This window comes from Channa argus, chromosome 15 (assembly GCF_033026475.1).
Source record: "Channa argus isolate prfri chromosome 15, Channa argus male v1.0, whole genome shotgun sequence".
NCBI classification, from domain to species: Eukaryota; Metazoa; Chordata; class Actinopteri; order Anabantiformes; family Channidae; genus Channa; species Channa argus.
The window spans coordinates 14552463-14572906 of NC_090211.1; the positions used below are offsets into that span (position 1 = coordinate 14552463).

Here is a 20444-nt window from a genome sequence, read left to right on the forward strand (position 1 = left end):
TTCCTTAACCTTCATGTTCACACCTGACAGTCGAAGTAATAATGTGTTTGGCACTACCATCCTCTAAAACTATAGGAATACTTTTCACATCCCAGATTTGACTTTAAATGTTATCCAACCTTTTTATCTAGTAAATCTACCCAAATTAACTTCTTGTCAGATTGTGGGAATTGCATCTATCTGCTCCTCAGTAGATAGCAGAAGGCTGCATACTGACTATCCTAGAGCATCTGTGTTTACTGAGAATGAAAGCCGCACCAGGATGTTATACATCTCAGGCAAGACGAAGGAAATGCACAAATGCAACCTTGCTTTGTGGAGCCCAAACTGTTAGCAGACGATTTGCGAACACGTCCGCCTGAGGAAAAAGGCCTTGACCCCCTCTTCAGTTTTGGGAGCAGAAAACGCAACTGTTTCCATCTTTTTCTCACATTCCCATTGTCATACCCCATCCCTCCTTCCATCCCTTACACCCTCTGATCCTTTCAAGAGCGAAGTGTCAAAAAACATGGCATCTTACAGCACTCGCTACAACTCTGAAGAAGAGAAGGGGGGAAAAAAGCTGTACCACCCAGTCGGTCTGATTGAAGGCGTCTAGAAGCCTTAGGTGTACGACATTCCTCCTCCTCCTTCCTTCACTGACGCCTTTATAAACAAGTTTCAAACGCCCCTGATGTAGTTTGACAAACTTTCTCCAAAGAGCATTTGAAGAGAGGATGAGAAACCGACACCCCCACATGTGCTTTCTTTTCTTTTCTTTTCTTTTTTTGGGGGGAGCCGGCAGAATCAGGTCTCCTCTTACTCTTTTCAGTCACTGCCATTTCTCTCTCTCACCCGATTTCTTTCTTGCTTTTTTTTTTTAAATTTTGTTTTTCGGTTTCTGCTCTGAGAAGTCTCCTGTGGTCCTCAGAAAGAAATGGTGATAAAGAGAGAACAAAAAAGATATAGAATAAGAGACTTGGGAATTTGAATTCTTCTTTTAAATTTATATTCTTCTTAATTGTTTTGATGACTAGAAAAAACAAGGGCTAACTTTTGGATGTTGTCAACCACTGACATGTTCACACAAACAACCACACTTTCAAAAGCAGAACAGTGTCACCCTGCTCCAGGGTTGATTACCACACCAGAACAGACTGTGACTAAACATGAGTATTGACATCAAAGCAAATGGCTAGTTATCTTTTGGACAAGTGTTCTTTGTGTATTTGCATGTGCTCTGTGTTTGTGAGCAGAAACATCTTGTCTTTAATTTGTAGCAAACTAAATGGGAAAGCCTGCAACAAATGTTTTATTATGAGAAGAAAATGTGATGTTCAACAGACCACATGAAGGCAATAAAAAGAGGGAAAACAACAGAAAATAGATTACCAAATATAGCAGCAGAATTATCATGGTTTTTAAATGGATGTTTGTTATACTGTATGTTACAGCTTTTCTAGTACTTCTTCTTTAAAAGGTCTGTCATGCCACAGATGTTATAATTATTTTACAGTCACAAATGATTGAGTATGAGCTCATTTTGTTTAAACAAGGATACAAGATGGTCTATGGGTCACTGATATAGGTCAGTAGGGCTCTATTTGACCAAGACTGGGAAGCCCTCTAGCTCAACAAGAACTGTTCCAACATACACATAACAATGGTGAACTTTTGATCCTCTTTTGGAAAGGAAACAGCCTTCTCCACATTTAACTTCTCCTAAAGAGTGCAGCCTGGATTCCTCCGTATTAAATAATTACAGTCCAAACTTAAATTTTCCTTTCAACGTCTTTATCAAAGATGTTACATGGCATTTGTGGAAATACTGAGTCAAGTAAATCAGCAGTTTTGGTGTTTCTTGAAAGTGCAATCTTAAATATTGTGAGCCACTAACAAATAATCATTGATAGACTGAGAACATAGGTAGGAATATTAAGTAAAATTTTCATTTGGTTGAGATTATATCTCAAAGGCAGAGACTAAGTTGTTTTGTATGTATTGTTGATCTTAGATAATAAGATATGCTTCTCCTTCTAATTATTTGAGAGTTTAAGTAAATTTAAACATTCCCTATAGCAAGGCACACCCTGTGTTAATAGACATATTAATGCAAACATTACATCGTCCCCTCAGAAGATTCTCTTCCGACAAACTTTACAAACCGCAGCTACACCCCGTGAGTGATATTTATAGTAAATGTGAATTCTTTGGGTGCGACAGTGTTAGCAAAGCTCAGTGCTCACAGTGTTTTTTGGAGTAAGCTATGTATACTGGTACAAACATTTCTTTGAGGATGAATTAGGTTGGACAGTAAAATTAAATTCACTATAAAAAATTAATGGATTCAAAATTAAGTAAGTTAATTAAATACTACTTGTACATTGAGGTTTGACAAGTAACTGCGCTCCATATACATAGTAAGCTATCTATACTGGTACAAACATTCGGTTTGACAGTCAATTCACTATAACGACTGAATAGATTCCGATTATGTAAGATAATTAACTACTACGTCAAGGTATTTCCTGTGCTCCTTTTTAAATTAGCATACCTGTATCTTGAAAATGTAAATACAGCCTGTCTTCATTTACTAATTAGTTTCTTCAGTGGTCACTGTAAGGCTTTGTACAGTAATGACTTTAGCTTCCACATCCTGGCCATAATTAAATCCCCATTTTATGAAAAAAAAAACCAGCAAAACTTACAGGTCATATAAAAGTTGTATGTTCAGCAGGGTGCACTATCGCAACAGTCTTTTGCCTGCTCTTTGGAAAACACCAGCTAATGCTCAAGCTCTTTACAATGGCTATCAGTTATCTATATAAGAGGTTTTAAGGTGCTACTACTAGTTTATAAATCACTCAATTATATGGCGCCAGCATACATTTCATAATTAATTTTATGTGTTTCACACGTATTTTAACATACAGGTTGAAGCTGCATTTAGTTACTATACTGTGCAAAGAGGTAAATCGAACCTATTTCAACTGTGAAGTGAAAATGTGGCTGTGTTCACACATCCTTAATGAATTGGTTTCTCTACAACAGTTTTGTTTCCCCTTTTGCGTTTGTGGCATTTATTTATTTATTTATTTATTATAGTTTTTTAATACTGTAATGATTTTCTTTTCCTATGCAAAGTAATTTAAATTGCCTTTGTTTTTGAAATGTACTCTTTAAATTAAGCTGCTTTGCCTTAACATGTGTATGCACAAGTACACACAAAAACACGCAGGGTTGCTCTTTTTGGTCCTACTATAGACTGAAGAGTTTATCACAAATATATGTATACACAGAAATTCACACCCAGTTGAGTAGATCTCGGCTTCTTACAAGTTTTTGAAGCTCTGCATGGATAAATGTTTTAAATGTTAATGTGGTTTATTTCATCATCAGCTGCACTTGCATGCAAGACAGGACACAGTGTATCTTCTTTTATCCAGATTTATGCTTTCTCTGTGAGCTTGTCACTCAATATGACAATGTTTTTAGGACACATTTCAATGTTTCACTTTCGAGAACAAAATTTGTTGTTCCTGTGTCTTGGTAATAAATAATATTCAATATTAATGTTTTTGTAAAAACTGAATCACCAGAGAGTTAAATACACATATAACTTCTGGTTTTGTGTGTTTCCAGATTGAAATGAAGATCAAAGTAGTCGAAGCCAAGCACCAGGAGGAGAAACTGAAGATGCAGCAGCGACACGATGCAGATGTTGAGAAAGTAAGTATAAAAAACCAAAAGAGGTGGATACTCTCTCAGCATCTGCTGTCACTGTGGATTTCACCTATATTATGTAGGTTCTGGCTATAGATTGAAGAGCTGTTGTTATGTTTATGCTGCACCTCAGCATTTTTAATTATATTAAATCTAACCTGTGTAAGATTACAGGTCACAAAAAAGTTTGTCAGTAGTAATTTGTATATAACACACGAGTGTAAAGCTGATACTTTAACACATAATTATTCATTGTTTACATTTGCCATATGTTCTGTAAATCCTATCTCTAGAAACAGCAGACCTAATATTACATATAATATTGTTTCAGTAAACCTACCCCAGATGCGGTTCGAAGTAAAACCAGTGTCCACTAGTGCTTTATATTCTATACGGGTGTCCCACATTGAACTGGACATAGTTTGACTAACAGCATTCCATTTGCTTCTAAGGATGTCCAGTCACAGTTTGCAAGAGAAGGGCGTAGTCTGACCATGACTGAATCCCATTCTGGACAACTGCTGCTTTTCTTTGTTTGCATTTGGCATGAAATTATATAGTTCATGTCAGTCACTTCATCTCGTCAAGCGTCATGATTCCATGCATACAGCGTACAAAACAAACCTGGTGCCAATATTATGTCCACTGCTTATCTGATAATTGTTTGCAGTCTTTTTTTGTTACCAGCATGCTATATATTAAGAAATAATGCATTAGGTTCTGAGTGAACAATTTCTTTAAGGGCAGTTAATCATGCAGCTTATAAAAACTAGTTAACCTGTGTTGCAATGTTATTACCTACTCTTAATTTTGTTTGGTGGCTAATGAAAAGGAAAGAAAGTCTCTCTTCAGCTCATTGCACCATCCTGCAAATAATCATGTCTTCAAAGCTCTTTGTCAGCTAGTGAAAATAGCAGTAAAGCTGGTTTATTTCACACTAGGTGCCCATCAGTTAGGCTGCAGATCAAGTACCTGGGATCTGTCACATCCTCAGTATGACTTTCCTTTGTTGCCACAGAAGCTTTTAATAAAACAGAAAACACTCCAATTTTCTTTCCACTCTAAGATGCTCATGGCATCTTTGTGTTTGACAAGAGACAGGATGACAGCTCTTTCTTTCTCTCTCTCTCTTGCTCTCTCTCTCTTTCACACACACACTCAGTGTTTCTTTTTAATTACAAACAAATGACACATTATGTCTTATTTAATTTCTTATGAATTCTACCCAGTAGTCCTTTTAATGGCCTCAAAATAGAGTACACTCTGATGGGCAAGCTACTGTAGGTTTTGTTTTAAACAGTTTCTGTATGAATAATGTATAGGCTGCTGAAAAGGCTACTGGTCATTGTTCCCCTACTTGAGATGGAGAGGATAAACATTTAATAATGGTTGTTGTGCTTAACATGCAAATAATCTGAGATTAACAGGAGATGCCAGGGCCTACTAAAAAACCACTACAGTCACATTTTCTTCTACAGTTCATTTCTCTTTATGCTTTTTGCCTATGTTATTAAGTAAAGCCCTAGAGTGGTGGGCTGGATTTACCCTTACTTCAGAATGTCTTATAAAAGCCTAAAATGGGCATCCAAAATGCTGCTATTTCCCACTGTGTAGTACACTGTTATTGAAGCTGACCCTGTGTCATTGCCAGCTTGGTAGACCCCTAAAAAGACAACAATCTATGAAATGAAAAAAAAAAAATTGGGTGTCACTGAATGCTGTATAGGCTTTGCTCCAGCTGGTCCATCCTCCTTTCATCTCCCCTATCCCATTCACAGAGGACGACAGGCTTGGCTACTAAGTGCACTTGGATAGGGCATAATGCTGCAATGGTAAGGTTTTATAAGCTAAGGGACAGTTCTGGACTAAAAGATAACCACTTACTTTTTGGTATTTTAGGCCAGAAATTAGTGCGTTATTTGTTTTTGAAATCCTGATTTACTATCACTTTTTAATTGATCGAGAAATACCAATATCATTATCATTTATACTTAAAAATAGGTTTATAGTAACATTTAAGGTAGATGATTTAATCCCATTGTTATAGTTGAATTTCAAGAATAGTTGCCTTCCGATTTACCATAGCTCTACACAGACACCTGAATGTTCTGTAATTTCTGGACTTTATTTCCAAGAAAGTACGTAGGAAGAAAATCACCCTGTGAGTGCCAAACTGTCTTTTTATACTGGAGCTCCAACTCTCCATGGCCTAATTTAACTAATTACACACAGATGGCAGCAGGAAGCAGATGCAGTTACCACATCACATTTCAGCACAGGTGGTTCACTCAGCTGCCATTTACTCAGTTAGCTCATAGCCCCCTAAGTAAAAGATCTCTATGCAGAAGATGTAGCGCTGTCAGGTTATACAGTGACTTAGGCCTAAAATTTACAAGTAACCCAATCTATATTATTTAGACAACATTTTTGAGATAAAGTAATGTACATAAATGAATTTAAATTTGCATTTTGGTTCATTGAAAACCACTAATTGGACACATCAGAGAATTCATGTCTATAACTTTTGATTTTGTTGTTAGTTAAATTGTTAGTTGTACGCAGTTTTAAATTGCCCAGTGTTGCCCAATGTTTTTACATTTTGCATTTCTTACTAAAACACATTGTGCACCCTTGAGTCTGAACCATGGTCTATGATCTGAGAGTGGTCAAAGTAAAAAAGCTTCAACAAATTAAATAAGACCCATTATCAAAATGCAAGATAACCACATTAAGACAGCAAAATATTTTAAAATATGTATCAAAATAATCTCTTGTTTTCCTTAGATTCTGGACCGAAAGAATGGTGAAATTGATGAGATAAAGAATATGTACTGGGCCAAGCAGAAGGAATCAGAGGAGATGATCCGTAAGCTGGAGAAGAAAGGTGAGAGGTCACAAGTTTGCAGGGTTAACTGAAGAAATGTTTATACTAGTGTCTCTGAACACTCAGAGTAAAAAGGCCCAAAAACATACAATTGCACAAGAGACTTCACTAGTGTGGAATGACAATCTCCAGCTGTTCTGCTCAACCTAAAATTTAATCACATAATGTGTGTCTTCTTCTTCATGCTAAATATTCATTTTCCTCTCTAACTCGTCTCCACATTTTTGTCGCCTTTGAAAGCATTTGGTGAGAAATATATAAGCTTGGAAAGAGGATCCCTATTGGGCATTTGATAGAAGCAATATTATTTTATATTATTTAAGCAATATTATTTTAATAACTTTATTGACATTGATTTTCTGACAACTCATCAATCAGAATGAGTGTATGTCCGTCTTTCTGTGTGTGTGTATGCGTCCATCTGTGTACATGCCCTTAAGCAGGGTCTGACGTGTGTGTGTGTGTGTGCGTGTGTTCGTGTGTGTTCTTATGCATATGTGCTTTCCCACAGTTCAAAGTGTTCTGCGGGAATCCCAGGTCATCTGTGAGAGCAAAGAAAAGCAGATTGTTGAGCTGAAAAAGATGTCGGATCAGAGCACAGACTCTCTGAAAAATGAGTGGGAGAAGAAGGTATGAGCAAAAGTTAAAGGGCTTGGATATTCTCCTGCCCGACCCCGCTGTAAGCAGCTTTGAGCCAGATGAAGACCATTTAATTGCATGCAACTAGCAAACTTGACTGCAATCACCCAAGCTTTCCAATGTTTTACAAAACAATTTTTATTTACATGCTTATGATTGTCTGTTGTAGTGCTGAAAAATTAATGCTCTTTTCCCTGGGTAAATTGTGTTCACTCCCAAGTGCTTCAGCTAACTGAGCGTTTAGGGCACTAAATTCCTTCATTCTGTTAATAAACGACCTCAAGAAACACATTTTCTCACATGTAATATAAAAATAAAAACATAGCCATATATATAATAGTTTTTTGACTTGAATCCTATGAAAAGAAAAATGGTAGAGGCTTTTTTAAAGAGACATTATAGAAATACAAGCAGAAGGGTCAACAACTGATAAAATATCTTTTGCCTATCCAGCTGCATGCTGCTGTGACAGAGATGGAGCAGGAGAAGTTTGAATTGCAGAAGAAACACACTGAGAACATCCAAGAGCTGCTCGAGGACACAAACATTAGACTGGCTAAGATGGAGGCTGAGCATAATACTCGGTCACAGGCAACTGTGAGTACAGACGTGCAAATGATTTCAGTATATCAAAACACTAGTAGTTCTCTAACACATGGTATGTGATAAAAAATGATCAACCATATATAGCAATACCTGCAAATGATTCTGAGTTGACAATTATACTTGAAAAACCTTGTTATGAATGAATTTAATCTGATAGAATGGTGATTAAAACAAAGAAGTTCAAAACAACAACATAAGGTTTATCATGTTTAATCTTCAAGAGCAGCATAAAATTGATTTTCTATTTTATTTTATTCTATTTCATTCATTTAATTGTAATCTATTTCATTCACTTAAAAATCCCTGTTTGTGTATATGTGTATGTGTGTGTGTGTACACATTTGTATCTTTTCTCATACCTTGTTTCGACCATAGTGTTTCCATCTGTCACTTGTACACTTAATGAAACAGTGACAAACACAGCCATGTCCCTTTATTTCATGGCTGAAATGAAGGGAGACATCCTGTAACCTCTGGGCAAGAATGACTCTCATATCTTATATCTGTCATCTTTTTTAAGGTCTTTGATCCAAGTGTATATTAAATCTCACACATGGCTGTGTTCAAAGACGTGCATGCACGCATGCATACTTGCACCTCCCAAAGCTACAGTTTCTTTGATGCCATATGAAAGGATTGATTTTTTTTTTAAGTGGGATCGTGCACATTTCTGTGCACATTTCATTAGTGAGGATCATCAACACCAGATGTCAGATGACTGCACTGTTTCATAAACAGTATTGTTATCAGTATTTGCATTCATTGAGCGTTGTATGTATCACACATATTACTTCTGGCTTTTATCTGTCAACAGAGCCACATTTACGAGCCATCAAACACTGGACAGTGCGGAGCCAGTTGTAAGGTCCGTCTTTTAATAATTAAGGACAGACAAGGACCAAGAGAATGAAAAGAGCCCTCTGTCATCATAAATTAGCTGCTGTCCTACTGTGAGGTTGGGCCGACCTACACACATACCTACACTGGAGTGTTCAAAGTGGACTTTATCTCAACTATGTAGTTGCGTGGTTGTCTCATTAAACCTTATCTTTTAAAATATATCTATATATATATATATATAAAAAACATTTCTAGTTTTTGGGGCCTGGTGGCTCAATTGAATAGAGCATTGGGTTGGGATACAGAGGGCCACAGGATGGAATCCCACCCCACCCCACCAGGTGTGGCCCTGCCTGGCCACCAAAGCCAACCTTGGTGCCTGTTCCGTGCTCGGATAAAAAAAAATAGGAGGGTTGCGGCAGGAATTGCATCGGGTGTAAAAAGACATGCCAAATCAACATGTGGAACAAGTTGATGACATGGATGTGTTTTACGTTTCTTGATGTTTTTATTTACATGTTTATAGAGGCCGAAAAGATATCATTTAAAAGAAGAAATGTTAGTGGTTCCTCCAGGGTTTTTACCTATTAGCTTTAAACATGGGATTTGTACAGTAAATTACACTCTTTATCTGTTTTAGGCTTCTGGTACTCATCTACTCACTATGAGGGGGGAGATGCAGATAATAAAAGTTCATACCCAGAGCACAATGAGAAAAATTTCCCTCACTTCACAAGTAACACATCCAAGCCAAGATAAACCCAGATTTGTTATTTATGCCAATTCAAATGCAGCACAATGAATGTGTTTTAATAACAGTGAAATGAAGATTGTTCATCTACCCAGCAATACGTGGTTGGATTTCTATCCAACACAGATCAAAGAGCTTATAGATATGTCAGACGTTGTTATTTTTGGATGTTATCTAAGGACAGGGCAGAACAGAGAGTGGATCAGTAGATATTTAAAAATAAATACAGATGGTTATCTGCTTAGGTATTGGACAAGTGAATAATCTTGGCATTCCAGGCCTTTGCATGTTTGTATCAGAATGTCTGATAATGTAGCTTTTATTTGCACTAGAACAGTAGATGCATTATTAGGAATATCTCAATGATATTTCTCAATATGTTAAAAGTGTATTTTTGCCTTCTGTTCAAAGAAGTAGAAATTAGCACCACAGTTTAGGACAGTATCACACATATACATATACATAAACCTACATACATTTATAAATACATAGTTATAAAACACTGTATAGTCGTATCATCTTTAGAGAGTCTTTTATGTACGTTTGCATCTGTACCCTGTAAACAACATGTATAGTATAAATGTGCATTTGAATGAGACCTGTTCCTCAAGTCAACAGCCTGTTCTACATCATACACCAGACTGTTCCTTCACTTTTTGTTCTTGCTTTACCACTAGTGTTTAAAACACAGTATTCATGCATGTAAACACAAGCCTCAGGAGATGATTGACGCAGGCTGTCCTCCAGTTGCTGGCCCTATTACTGATACTAACTGTAAAAGGTCATGCATCACTTTTTATGAGTTTTTTTTTTGTTACAAATTACTTTTTCCTCTTCAAAGACTTCATCACTTCTAAATTTTAAAGGGAAGTCGAGTTAATAATGTGGCTCATGTAGTCTGCACCTCACACCTTGTAATTCTCCTTTTAAAACACCTAATTAGGGGACATAATTTGATCCCCCGAGTGAGTCCAGGTGTGCCCACTGCAGCTTCAGTATGACAAGGTGCTTCTTCTCATCTCCTGCCAGAAAGTTAAGTGTCAGCACACGTCCCAGCACCACACAGACCCCTTATTCATTTTTGTAGCCCTCTGCACTGCTAACATAAAGACAAAAATCTCTCTCAACACCCTTGCAGAGCACAGCTCTCTTACTTTTCTAAACAGGCTGCTCGCTCCTCTTCCATCATTCCACCTTCTGTCATCACTGGCCTCTGTCATCATCTAGATTGACTAGCAAGCTCCATCTTTAATCAGCGCCGCATCATCTCTTTTATCAGCCTGCCGACACTGCATTCTATGCTGTCATATGGACACGCACACTTTGTGTGCGACAGTGTACATTGAGGGGACCCATCTTTTCCTTAAACCACTAATGGAAGAAGCTGTCTATTCAGCTAAACTTTAATAACAGTGTTAATGAAAATTGTAATCCTGGTTGAGCTTTTGATACTTCAAATTAAATAACACATAAACCACTTTCCTTGGCCACTTTTACTTTTATATCAAGCATTGCTTGTCGCTGACTCTGAACATTTGGAATGTTGTGAAGCCACAGTTATCCTTTGATTAAAAAAACATACTACACTTTGAGGTCAGCAATATTTAAAAATCGAGCTATTGGTCATTTTTAAAATGTAGGTCTACTGTAGCTAACAACAGTTTGGTTATTTCCAGCTTGTGCTAGTTCATAGTAGAAACGTTAAGCATAGGTTTATAAGTTCAAGATCCTCTAAAATAAAATAAGATTAAAATGTGGGCAGTAGTGAAAAGGTAGTAATATTTACTTTAGGAAAAGGGCCTTGTATGAATGATCTGATTAGTGTGTGTGTGTGTGTGTGTGTGTGTTTATTTATTTATTTATATTATTAATATTGGTAATTTACTGGAAGCTGTTAATATTTTGTGTGTCATGTAATCCCAAAATTTATTTATTTATTTATTCATTCCACATTAGGTTTTAAATGATGTCTTACAATTGTAAAATTTAGATGCATTATACATCCACACTATTCCAAATAAGCATTTGCGATGTCTTTTTAGGACATCTTCTGAATGCTGAGTTTATGTGTTAGACGTATGCAAAGGTTCTAAATTCATAATTGAATATCTAAGCAAGAGAAAATCTTAATGTCTGTTTTGGACCCACTTTGGGGGTCATCCTCTAGACTTCCACAATGGATGCTTATTGCGTATGTTAGTGAAGAATGTCTTTTGAACGTCTTATCATGATTCCTTTTGTTCCACATTATTACTTAAATTGCCCTTTAGTCAACCAGTCGGATTTATTTGGATTCTGTACCCGTTTTGTTTTCCCCCTTGTGTAGATGTGGGTGGCTTTAGTTTTACCACCAAGTGCAGGAGCGGTGATTCAGTCCCCACCTTCTCTGGTCGACATGGCAAAGTATTATTGGTTAAGTTGCTTCACTTATTAATGGTGTTGGATGAAAACATCTGTCATATTAATTCAGGATAAAGGTGATGTTTCAATGCAACTACCCTGACATACGCTGCCCGCAATGCTTACAAGACATTCTAAAAACATGTCCCAAAAATATGTAGATGTCTTAATGCAGTGTTCACGAGAAATTCTGGAAAGACATCGCAAAAACTTTGAATCTTGGTACTTAGGGTTCCCCTTTTTTAAAATCTGATACAGACTTAAAAAAAGTCTGTTCCTTGTTTGGTGGGTGTATGGCAGGGTTAATGACAACTGTAGTCACAAGTAGGTGCCATACTTTATGATTTTATTTTGATCCTAATGTCAGAATTAGGGAAACAAAGTGAGATTGTAGCATTAAATTAAAGTTTCAAAGGCCCGACATGCAAAACATATATAGAGAAGTGACATTTTTGCTTCAGTTTTTTGTACAGACCATGCAGTGTGTTTAATGGACTTTCATGCTGTGGACCAGCTGTGTGTCTCTCCCTTCTGTCTTTGTCTTTCCCCCAGTGCTGTCATGCAGCAACACAAAAACAGCAAAAAGGATCAGCATAAAAGCAAACGTGTCTCTTTGGGAGAATGCAGCCTTCTGACCCATGGCATTTTTTTTTCAGGCTTGTGTTTTGAGCTTTAGTATTTTTGTACCAATTTGATTTAGGACAAAACAATGCTTGAGCTGGAGCTGCGGGTAAAACATCTGTCAGTGGAGGTCGAGAAGGGCAATACACTGCGTCAGAAGGTGACACAGGAAAAGGCCCAGTTGGAGATCCATATTGCATCCATCGGCGCTGAACTACAGGAGGCCAACAGAAGGTCTGAAACTGGGACATAAAAGTGTAATGGCATGTAAATTGGTTAAGAGGATACAAATGCTCTTAACAAGTATATACTCTTTGCCAATATTGTTAATTTTGAATCCCAGTTAAACCTATGTGCCAACTCTTTAAAATGACATGGTTAAAATCATAAACTGAGGGATTTATAAAATATTAGACTACTGTTAAGGGTATTGTAATGTAACAAGCCTACCATGCCGTCTGAATCAAGCTGTTAACTGTGCACAGGATAATGATCCTGCAGAAGGAGAAGGAGCAGCAGGCTGAGCGGTACGAGCAGACCATGCAGAAGCTCCAAGTCAAGCATGAAACTGACGTGAGCCACTTACATCAGGAACATGCATTGTCGAGTGCTAAGGTCCACACTACCACAGTATTACCTTCTACATTTATTGTGGCTTGATGTTACTGATGCTTCATACAGAATTCTCTTCCAGGCCTCGGAGGTGATAGAACAGTTGGAGAAAACAGTAGTTCAGCTCCAACAACAGCTGCAGGACAGTGAACATCGGAGACACCAACAAGTTAGGGTATGTGCAAGGTGCGTGACGTGTGTGTGTTTTCTTAACAGGTTGCAACAGTGTTACATTTCAAACATGATAAGCTTTTTGATCTCTTTTTGCCCAGAATCTTTATTCTCTGTGATTGGAGGGAATCTTTACAATACTCTTTTTAACTGTAAATTTGGTGATGAACATGACAGATACTGTAAATAGTATTTAACATATGATCCAGCCAAGAAAATTATTTACTGCACTGATTATAGGATATATGGTGGTAAATAATTAATAATGACCTATTTTATAATGTTATATGTTTCATGTAGTCTTGACTTGCAGGGGTCATTTCTAGTTAAGTTTTATAAATTTACTTCAAATCCATTTTTGCATTCCATAGTCAAATTAAATAAATTAAAAGTAAATTTTACAACATAATTGTGGACAGTGAAAATTCTGAGTTAAGTTAACACCAACCACAGTGACTAGTAAGCAGTTAATGTCAAGCCCTGCATGTGACCTATAGTAGTAGCAGATGTCAGGGTTTAACCATGTACATTGTCTGCATAGGTTGTAATTAAGATGACATTAACATCCGTGTTATGGGTATGTCTCTGTGTAAGTCTTGAAAACATTTTTGTTTGTGTGCATATATGTTAATGTATCCCTATTTATATTAAATCTCACTTCTTCTGCATTTCAGGATCAGGAGATAAAGTTTCAGCAAGAAAAAGATGAACTGCAGATCACCTGTGAGAAAAAGGTAGTGTTTGACGTACTCCTTCAAAGAAACTGATCCACCGAGCTCCATAGTTTTTGTCATTGCATTAAAGCCCTGGACAAAGTGATAACAATCAAGTGGAGATCAAAGGCTAGAGTCACATGTTCTTTAAGATTTTATGTCTCATAAAATCAGAGCTGTGATTAAGTAAATGTAAGAGTGGTAAAAGAAGTGAAAGGGGATGGAATTTTTTTTTTTTTAGCAGAGGAGTTGTTAAACAAAGTTGAGATTGGGATCATTTAAAATTGTCACTTGGCAAAACAGGAAATTTTTAAATTTTTTAAACGTGTACCTGGGCTTAAATGTTTGAGTGACTTTCTTCAAAGTCACAGGGCATAGTCATAATCCATAGAGCACAAAGACCATTGTTAATGAAGAGCTGGACCAGATCAAGACAGATTTCCTAGGTGAAGATAAAGTTTAAAGACTTGAAGTGCCACATTAACAGTGTGTGCTGGTGGCCGACTGGTATAACAAGAGATGGGCTAATTCACATGTAAGAACTTGGTGTGCCCTCCATTCCTAAACTTCTTTTCTTCTTTTATTTTGATGTCTTTTTATTTTCCTAAGATGTATTCTGTTTCGTTCAGTCCTTGTAATCAGTCAATATTTATTTCACCTTATGTTTTTTCCCGATTCTGCAATATGAAGGGAGATGCAAACTGTACCCAGGAGTTTTGTTGGAAAAATATTTTAAAAAATCCTCTTTCGACTCCCACGAAGTGCTAAATGAGATACAGGAAGCAGGCCAGAGTATGGTATCTGTATATGCAATAAGAAAGACCCATATGGCTGCCATAGATTCAGAGTAAGAGGCCCTCTGTGGAGGTAGATGGCCTCATATGGTTCTTTTGATGGGGTGATAGAGAGAAGAGACAAGACCAGGTGCACAAGGTCACAGGCAGAAGAGTTTTGTTGAGTGATGTTTGATGGCATCTGCTCTTGCACTCACTTTTTTGAATGCCTTTCTTTCTGTCTTTTAGGTCTTAGCAATCTACAATGAGGCAGAGAAAGAAAAAACAGAGGCTAAGAGGAAGCTAGCCAAACAAGAAGATGCACTCAGGTACATCGCGAAAGCATAAATTCCAATCTTATAGTGAATGTTTTAGGGAGTCAGTGGTAAATCTGAATTACAATAACATTTTTGCTCGGTGCTGATCATAGTTGGTATTTAAATATCCTTATTAGCCTTAAACTGTAAAATCTAATGCCACAGTTGCACAGTCCAAAAATCAAAAATGTTTTATTCAAACAAATCTTCATAGTTTCTCTCAGAAATTCCACAGTAATCGAATTAATGAGCTCGGAAGTATGTCTGTGTGTGGCCCTTCTCCTTCCTTCTTTGCCAAGTGTTTAACATTATGGTATAAGCCACACACCATCAGCATATCAGCCAGTGTGCATCTATGTTTTACAGATGTGCACAGATGACATAGTGAGCTAACCCAAAGAATCCTAAAGATAGAACAATCTTGGAGATGGTCTAGCAGACTTCTTGGAAGCACAGTGTGTGCGCGCAATACTAAGCAAACCTGATCATAATCTAATATCATCATAACACAAACACAGTATAGTGCCCCAGGGTATTTGACAGGTATATGGAAAGATTTTCTGCTTTATTAGTGTTTGTGCTGAAATTGCCCCTTTTGGTCATGAAATTTCCGACACATATTTCTAGCATGATATTTATTTTACAATTATTAGCATCACACATTTGAGTGCTGACTTTGTGGCTTCAAACTGTATTAAAGGGTTGTTTATGTCTACTGACTTAAGTCTTTGATCTTAAGAGCAGTGTGTATGAATTTTGATTTAAGGTGGAGTTTGGCTTTAACAAGCCAACCCTTGCACACTCTTTGATCTTTTTTTAACAGTGAGTAGCGCTGTTCCAGTCGAGAGCCTGAAAACTGTGATGAGGAGGCTTACAGATCAGAGTTTCTCGTGTAATAGACACTCGTGTTGTTGTAATAAGAATGACCAAACCTAATCATACAACATAAATCAACCATTAACTACAACAATAAACTAATAGATAAATAAAGAGTCATAGAAAATTTACTGTTAAGATAAAACATAATGATACATCATAAATTAAATGGAATATTCAACATAAGAAATTGAACCTCAGGAGTTATGGTAGAAATATTTGAGGATATTAAATTGATAATATTCACTCGTATACTTTAGTAAAATACTTAATTTTAACACAAATATTTTGGCAAATGACTGTGTAATCTGAATGAGATTGGTCTTGGTGGTGAACCCTCACACAATCCTGCCCCTTTTTACAGTTCCTCAGAGATCTTTTTAGTGCTTTTCAGTGAACTGTTTTGGTTTGTGGCCTCTACCTTTGCCGCGTGGTTCAGTGTCACCGCTCACATCGGAACCTTTTCTAGTTTCAGTAGGTAGGTGATTTCAGCAAAACAAAAGCTCTATAAATCAACTGGGCCTCTCTATAAATCCACTGCCTGCAAGCATAAAAAAATAACAAAATAAGGGACTAGCTGATGAAACTGGTTGAACATGTAGCTAAAGCCAAATACTTCCCTCGAATCCTGTTGGAGACCAGACTAGTGATCAAGTGAGACTGAATATTCTTAGCTGGAGAGAAACATGATGCCATTTGAATTCTTCCTCTCTTTTTGATAAGTCCGTGGGCAATTTTTTGCGGTTAATGTTTTTGCTTTTTAGCAATTTGTCATAGCAGGAAAGGTGCAGGTGTGATGTAGCTCAGTTCCATTGAGTGTTTCAGTAAATCCTTGTGTTGAGGCAGCATGAAAAGTACTAGGTATGAAGTTGACTCACATAAATGGATTGCAGCAGTTTTACGCATTAAGATAATTATTACCATTTACTACCCACTGCGTCTTTTGTTCCCCATTACCCTCTTTCTTCATCCTACTCCTCCCCCATAATCTTACTCTTTAGCTCTATCGCTCCCTTCTCTCCAGACCTATGCAAGCACAGTCTGCAAACAGCCTAGACTTCCACAGACTCCACTTAATCAGACAGCCAACCAGCCCGTCGGCATATTCCACTCCATAAATAATCTCACGCAACACCACATTACCTGGATGCGAGCAGATTACAGTTGGCGTAACTACAATGGGTTTTTCACAATTCAACTCAACAGAACTTCAGCTCATTCAACAACCTCATCTCTCATTATCGCCCCCCCAAGAGAGGTATTCAACTGTTTGCACAAAATAATAGCAACCTAGGAAGAGTGGATTTAAAAGAATTGCTGGTGCATAGCTGGGCAAGACGCTGAACCCCCAACAACCAATCCCCATCTCGTAGTCCCGGTCCCAATCCCAGTAGAATGTGGGGAGGGTTGTGTCAGGGCATCCGGTGTAAAACCTGTGCCAAATCAACGATCTGCTGTGGCGACACTGAACTCACAGGATAAGCTGAAAGGACAAAAAACAGCCTCTGAAAACAAAGATACTGTAACTCTTTTTCAAGATGAAAAAAATGCGTTGAGCTTTAGAACATGGTCACTTTAACTGTTCCTTTGTGTTTTTGTCATTGTGCATAAATATTGCAAAGGGACATCGATGGTTGTGCCTGTTTATTTTTTGTTGCTTGTCATTGTCTGGCAACAAGAGGACAAGCTTAAACACGGCAGACAGATCTGTTTGTGCATAAATTATCCTTGTTGTCAGTATCACTAACGAGACAGTCATTTCCTCATTTAGTGTTAAACACAGAGAAACGGCAAGGGGCCCAACGGGCTCTCAGCTAATTAAGTACTCAGGCTTCATACCCCATACCCCCCCCCCCCACACACACACACACACACACACACACACACACACACGAACGCTCACACTAAGCAGTCTGATGTCTGCTACCTGCCTGCTGCCGTGGCAACACTGACGGCCTTTAAAGGCGATCCAGGAGAACTTCAAAGTCGAAGCAAGGCCACACGTAGGGGTTTTGTGTGTGTGTTTGTGTGTGTGAGTGTGTGTGTGTTTATGCATGAAGATGGGAAGATGGATGATAAAGTTAAACAAGTAGTAATTCCCAGCATGCCTTTCCGGTGCCTTATACTGTGTGATATATGCGCTGGGTTATGATAGTTTAAGATGTTGATGCACACAATCTACTGTTTAATATATATGTTAACATAAACATTTTAAAAACCATTTTAAATGTTTTTAATATTTTATTTACTCATTTCAAGAGAAGGAAAACAACTGGGGGTTAATGTGTTTTCAGTTCTGATGACCAGTCATGTGTAGCCTTTCCTTTTCATTGTTTACACCCACTATTTCTTCCAGTTTAAAAAGAAAATCACCATGTCCTGTCATGCAAATAAGCATTGCTATGTCAATTTGTGTTCCAGGTTTGTGTTACTATAGCAACAACAAATGAAAGCACTACAAAGCTTAGCAGGTTTAGCAGAACCAGTTTATCCGCTTTTCTTTTATCCCAATGTGCCTCAGATCATTATAGGCCATTAGCATAGAGATGGAGAGATCCACGGGGGGGGGTCTTTTTCTAGATTATGGTATTTCTCTGCCCACAGTTCCCTTCATACCATGGTGCAGCATTTAGGCAACTCTGATGGCTCCTTGTCAGTTTTTGTTATGCTCAGTTTGATCTTCACAGAAGGAGCAACTCACTTTAGGCAGGTGTAGTGAATGTGTGCTCCCCTTTTCGAGTGGATACAGTAGGCACAGGCGGCAAAAGTGCTGGTCCAAAAAGTGATACGTTATCCTGTTTCGATATCATACCAACTCTTGTCTTGGAAGATAATTAATTGTGTCTGTACAGCATATGTCTGTGTGACATTGTCTCTTTCTTAGTGTGTTTGAACAACTCCACACATGCATGCAGGAGATAGAGTCCCTCTTCTCTTAAATGTGTAGAATAAGTCCAGTATGTCCATTTCATGTCTGTGCGCACATGCATACCGTACATTTCTGTCTTTGAAGTTGTCTTATCTTTCTCAGCATTCCTCCCCCATGACAGGAGGAATGGAGGGCAGTAGGAATGATGGTCTGGATAGGGACCAGAGGTAACCAGGCAGGGGCAATGCATCCTCAACCTTAGTTACTGTAGAGATGCAGGAGCAGGTGGAGATATGGATCCTGAATATTGAAAAGCTTCACCAGGGCTCAGTATTTACTCCCATGGAAACTGCCTGGAAAGGAGAGGATGGAGACCTACAAGACAAAGGGGGAATACTAAATACTTTTTTAATTGGGTTCAGTAGCCATGAACGATTTCAGCCTCAAAAACTGCTCCAAAATAATTAAAAGCTCCGTATTAATTTACTCCATAAGTACAGATAAATGCTACACCACAGAAACAAACAACTTAAAACATCACTAAGAAAAGCTGTTTTAATACTGAGCCTGGTACCACTGCAATAATGTCTAATTTAGCAAGTCAGGCAGTGCCTCTTTTGTCTTTTTTAAAATTGAATTGATAATGAAGCACATATGAGTATCTGCTTTTAAAAAAAAAAAAAAAAAGCCGTATCTCACTAACACTTAATATTTGTCCCTGATTGACTGATTGTATCAGCTCTTAATGATGTTAAATGCTTGCCCTGCATATGTGATAGTAGTGTTAATAGTGTTCATTTAAAATAACTCAGTCTGGATAGATTGTTATTAGCGCTTTTGTTGCTTCTGGCTTCATTTTATACTGAATAATACTTAGTAAATGTAAATACAGTACAATATGTTGTTTCCTTTAGGGACTCCTGCCTAGTTGATTTAGTATGTTAAGCTGTAGTCTGCATAATTCATGAAGCCTGATATAATGTAAATGTGCAAATTAAACTTCACTTTTATCTTTACATTATAGTTTCTGCTGCATTTTGCCTTTTGATGCTATAGATATTCTGTACTAACAGATTGCATATGCATTTTTTAGGTGTTGACATGATGAAGATTACGGTTGAGTTTATGCAAACAATAGAAAACCTTTATATTACACGATGTCTGTGGCTGACGCAGCAAACAGTTATTAAGTAACTCTTTAATTAAATGCCAGATACACTTGAAGCACGATACAGACATGTAATACATGTATGTGTTTTTGCTCTGTCCCACCCACATGTTTATTCACCCACAAAATGGCACTCTCAGTTTGGGTTGCACCAGATCCATCCTTCTCTCCTCTTAGGGTGTTTAAAATGGCTTTGAGTTAAGACACACTTCTCACTACTTGGTGTAGTAGTGAGAAGTGGGAAAGTCACTTTCATCCCTACAGTTGATAGGAGACCATTTCAAAAGATTAACTGAAATGTCATCTGGGCGTCATGTCCACTAAAATTTGAGCAAGACACTAAGCCCCCTTCCCTCTAACATGTGGCTAACGCTGTACTTGAACCTATACTGAATGTAAATCTGCCGTTGGTATGAGGTGGAAAAAAGTAAGACGGGTTCCACGGGAGTCCAGTTTTATTTTTATTTTTCATTTTTCAAAAGCTGGCATGATAGCTGACAAC

At 37.6% G+C, this 20444-nt stretch overlaps 1 protein-coding gene across 12 annotated transcripts in view; it reads left to right on the plus strand.

Annotated features, from left to right (window-relative positions):
* The window catches only part of cep112 (centrosomal protein 112), a 102137-nt gene that overhangs the window by 14124 nt on the left and 67569 nt on the right, over positions 1-20444 (plus strand). For 11 of the 12 annotated variants that reach the window (XM_067476292.1, XM_067476288.1, XM_067476295.1 and 8 more), the window contains exons 9-17: positions 3622-3708; positions 6487-6586; positions 7098-7216; positions 7679-7822; positions 12523-12677; positions 12929-13058; positions 13138-13230; positions 13901-13960; positions 14962-15041. In XM_067476292.1, the coding sequence (XP_067332393.1) occupies positions 3622-3708; positions 6487-6586; positions 7098-7216; positions 7679-7822; positions 12523-12677; positions 12929-13058; positions 13138-13230; positions 13901-13960; positions 14962-15041 (968 nt within the window). The remainder of the gene's footprint in view (positions 1-3621; positions 3709-6486; positions 6587-7097; positions 7217-7678; positions 7823-12522; positions 12678-12928; positions 13059-13137; positions 13231-13900; positions 13961-14961; positions 15042-20444) is intronic. The other variant, XM_067476293.1, reaches the window with a different exon arrangement.